General features: G+C 34.7%; 1 protein-coding gene across 1 annotated transcript in view; it reads left to right on the plus strand.

Annotated features, from left to right (window-relative positions):
* The window catches only part of LOC106469216 (A disintegrin and metalloproteinase with thrombospondin motifs 20-like), a 113,302-nt gene that overhangs the window by 48,035 nt on the left and 61,031 nt on the right, over positions 1–4,236 (plus strand). Inside the window, exons 10-11 of the mRNA XM_022397666.1 lie at positions 2,724–2,979; positions 3,446–3,597. Coding sequence (XP_022253374.1) covers positions 2,724–2,979; positions 3,446–3,597 — 408 coding nt within the window. The remainder of the gene's footprint in view (positions 1–2,723; positions 2,980–3,445; positions 3,598–4,236) is intronic.

Consider the following 4,236-nt stretch of genomic DNA (forward strand, 5'->3'; position numbering starts at 1 on the left):
CTTAACTGAAGATGACTCCTACCCTGCCAAGATGTGTATTTGTGTCCCCTAGTCCTACTATTCTCACTGTTAAGTATGAAAAAAGATGATGCATCAACACTATCAATTCCATTTACAATCTTAAACACCTCATCCTCTCTTTGTATGACAACCCCTCCTTCCCATGAAACATTCTAGTAACCCTTCTCTGAACCCCCTTCCAACAATTAAATGCCTTTCTTAAGATAAGGAGCCCAAGACTAAATACAATATTCCAAATGTGGCCTGGCCAGTGACCTATACAATGAAATTATAACCTCTTTAGACTTGTATTCAATATTTCTGTAGCTACAACCTAAAATTGTACTTGCCCTACTGCTAGCAACAGCATACTGCTTTAGAGACTGATCAACTATTACACCAAGATCTCTTTCTTTCATGACACTGTTAAGGTTATTCCCATCCAAATTATACTTATAATTCAAATTATGATAACCCACATGCATTATCTTGCATTTATTATAACTAAAACCCATCTGCCATTTATTTGCCCAACTTACTAACTGATCTAAATCCTTTTGTAAATCAGCAGCATCCTCTTCACAACTAGCAACACCCAAGATATTAATATCATTAGCAAATTTAAGTAATTTATTGACCATTTGTTCATCTGTCATTGATGTAGATCAAAAAGAGCAAAGGTCCTAAGACTGAGCCCTGAGGTACCCCACTCATGACATTAATCCAGTTTGACTGAACTCAAATTGTAACAACCCTCTGCTTTCTTCTATCCAATTAGCTAACTTATCCCCCACACCTATATAGATAATTTTTAAGTGGCACCTTGTCAAATGCTTTCTGAAAATCCAGATACACTAAATCTACAATCTTACCCTTATCTATGTAAGCAGTAACCTTTTTAAACAATATTAAAAGATTCGTAAGGCAAGATTTTCCTTTGGTGAAACCATGTTGACTATCCAATAATATTCTAAACTTTGTTAAATGACTTTGCAAATTATATTTTATCAGACTTTCTAAAACTTTTTCCATAACTGTTGTAAGACTAATGGGTCTATAATTACTGGGACAATTTTTATCACCTCCCTTGAAAAGAGGAGTTAATTAGCTAACTTCCAATCCTCTGGTACCTGCCCAATAATCAAGGACTGACGGAAAATAGTAACAAGTAGCTCACATATCCAATCTTTCACCTCTTTTAAAACCTGTGGGGAAATATTATCTGGCCCAGGAGCCTTATCGTTTTTTTAATTTCCCAATTTTTTCTTAATCAGCTCAGAATTAATACACTCATCTTGTTTGATCTTTTTTCCATTTATCAACTGTTCAAAATGTGGAATACTTCTTAAATCTTCATTAGTAAAAACCGAAGAAAAAACAAAATATAATAACCCAGCCATCTCATAATCATCAAATACTAGCCTTCCTTTATCATCCCTCAAGGGTCCTTCCCCATCCTAACATTTTGTTTACCCTTAATGTATTTAAAGAAATCCTTACTGTTAATTTTTACATTTTCAACTATCCTTTTCTCATACATCCTTTTTGATGTCCTAATTTCCTGTTTCACCAACTTTCTTGATCTTCTAAATCTCGTGTCATACCAGTCAATTTAAATTTCTTAAATTTGTGATGCTTTTCTTTATTTTGTCTCCTATACTCTTTGTGAGCCAACCTGGTTTTATACTTGTAGTTACCCCTTTTCTTTCTATAAAGAATATGTTTACCTCGAATATTTAAAAATATACCTTTAAAGATGTTCTACATCTGATCAGTGTCTCCAAATAACTCAGCTGTTCAATTCACAACAGATAATTCTTATTGCATCCCTTCAAATTTTGCTTTTTTGAAATTTGTGACCAAAATGTCATCATTATTCCTTATCTCCATATGCAGCAAAACATTGAACCTAATAGAGCAATGATCACTTGCACCCAGATGTTCCCCAATTTCCACCCTCTCTATCATTTCTATATCTGAAGTTAACCATAAATCTAAAATAGCATTGTTTCTAGTTGGTTCCTTGACTAACTGGTGAAGAAAGCTATCCCGAACAGTTTCGAAAAACCTTTCTCCCTCATGGTTTGACTCTAGCATTTCCCAATCTATATGCCTGAAATTAAAACCATCCATAATTATGACTTCATTAACAACTGAACTCTTGATCTCATTGTAAAGTTTCTCACTAATTTAATCAGTATCATTTGGTGGTCTGTAACTAATTCCCACTAAAAACCTTTTCCATTTATGTCCACTAAAATAAACGCAAATGGATTCAATCTCCTTGCTATTATCTTTGATATCTTGAACTTCAACAGGATGTAACTCACACTTTACATATATAACCACTCCTCTCACCCTCTTCAGTATACTATCCCTATTATATAGCCTGTAACCCTGTATTTCAAAGAAATTTCTGTCATCAAAATTATCTACGTTTAACCTTGTTTCGGTTATTCCCATTATAACAAATTAAGCCTATCCTTATAACTACTTCTATGTTCATTTCCTATGCTAAACTTTACTCTGCATGTTATTCTTTTTGCGTTTAGTTTTTCCTGGCTCTCTCAATGCTATCTAGTCCTAGTTTAAACTTCCCTTACAACTGAGTTAATAGCCTTAGCAAACAAGCCAGCCCCCATCTTATTTAAATGTAAACCATTCATTATAGGTGTATAACGAAGTGATTAAGGTTCTAACAGCATCTCCACGCCCTTTCTCAGCACAGGTAAAGGAGAATGTCTTAACGATAAGCCGACGGAAAATCTTATGGATAATCCATCGATCAGCGACAGGTACCTCGGTGAACTGTACGACATGGATTATCAGTGTGAGCTGGTTTTCGGCGGGGAGTCAAAAATTTGCCCCTACATGCCCGTATGTAGAAAGTTGTGGTGCACGCTTCACGGAACTTACACCTACGGCTGCAGGACTCAACATATGCCGTGGGCCGACGGAACATTTTGTGGCCCTGACAAGGTAAGGTCCTGACCTACCTCTTGCAATAATAGTTGTTGTCTTCTCGGTTGTTATGCACCATTTTCTTCTCCAAAAACTTTCTTGGTAAATAATTTGTGTGCATAATGGTCATCCTAGAATATATAATATTGTTTCGAATCTTACTGTTAGACATAGTGTAACAATAATGTAACGTTGTTTTGGATGTTACTGTTAGACACACAGTAACAATAACGTACTGTCTATTAATATTGTTTCGGTTGTTATTTTTGTACATATATTAAAAACAATCATGCTTCATGAAAAAAAAACAATAATTGTGCTATCTAATGAAATATAAAAAAAAAATCGTTTTGAAATGTCGATTCGTTAGTACTATAATATTTTCTCACAGTTTCTCGTATGTTCCGTGAAATTCGATATAGATACGCCATCTAGGGACTGAGTGTATAACTATATGTAACTGCTGTAATTACCGTATTTTTAGTGGTGCCAACGGGGTGAATGTGTGAAAGTGGCTGATAAACAAAAACAAGAACCCGTTGATGGTCAGTGGGGAGAGTGGCAAGGTTATGGTCCGTGTAGTAGAAAGTGTGGGGGTGGTGTCCAGAGATCAGTTCGAGACTGTGACAGTCCTAGGTGAGTTCTTTACATGATTTTGTTTTTGATTGAATATTGCTTATTTTATCTTTGATTTGTGATACTATTGCCGCTAAAGGATCTGGCCACAGTTAATTGTTTATATTCAAATTTATTCCAATAATAAAAAAGAAGACTTATTATTATTGATTAATAGGTTTCAACTCTCTTCAGCATATTTCAAGAATCAAATGTGTATGAATATATGTAATGTTACTCATACTTCAAAGTCCAAATGTGTAACAGTATGGATACTGTTACCATATTTCAGTGATGAAATGTGTGTAACAATATGGATACTGTTACCCATATTTCAGTGATGAAATGTGTGTAACAATATGGATACTGTTACCCATATTTCAGTGATGAAATGTGTGTAACAATATGGATACTGTTACCCATATTTCAGTGATGAAATGTGTGTAACCTATATGGATACCGCTATCCATATTTCAGTGATGAAATGTGTGTAACCTATATGGATACCGCTATCCATATTTCAATGATGAAATGTGTGTAACAATATGGATACCGCTATCCATACTTCAGTGATGAAATGTGTGTAACAATATGGATACTGTTACCCATATTTCAGTGATGAAATGTGTGTAACAATATGGATACCGCTATCCATACTTC

This window comes from Limulus polyphemus, unplaced genomic scaffold, assembly GCF_000517525.1.
Source record: "Limulus polyphemus unplaced genomic scaffold, Limulus_polyphemus-2.1.2 Scaffold3360, whole genome shotgun sequence".
Lineage (NCBI taxonomy): Eukaryota > Metazoa > Arthropoda > Merostomata > Xiphosura > Limulidae > Limulus > Limulus polyphemus.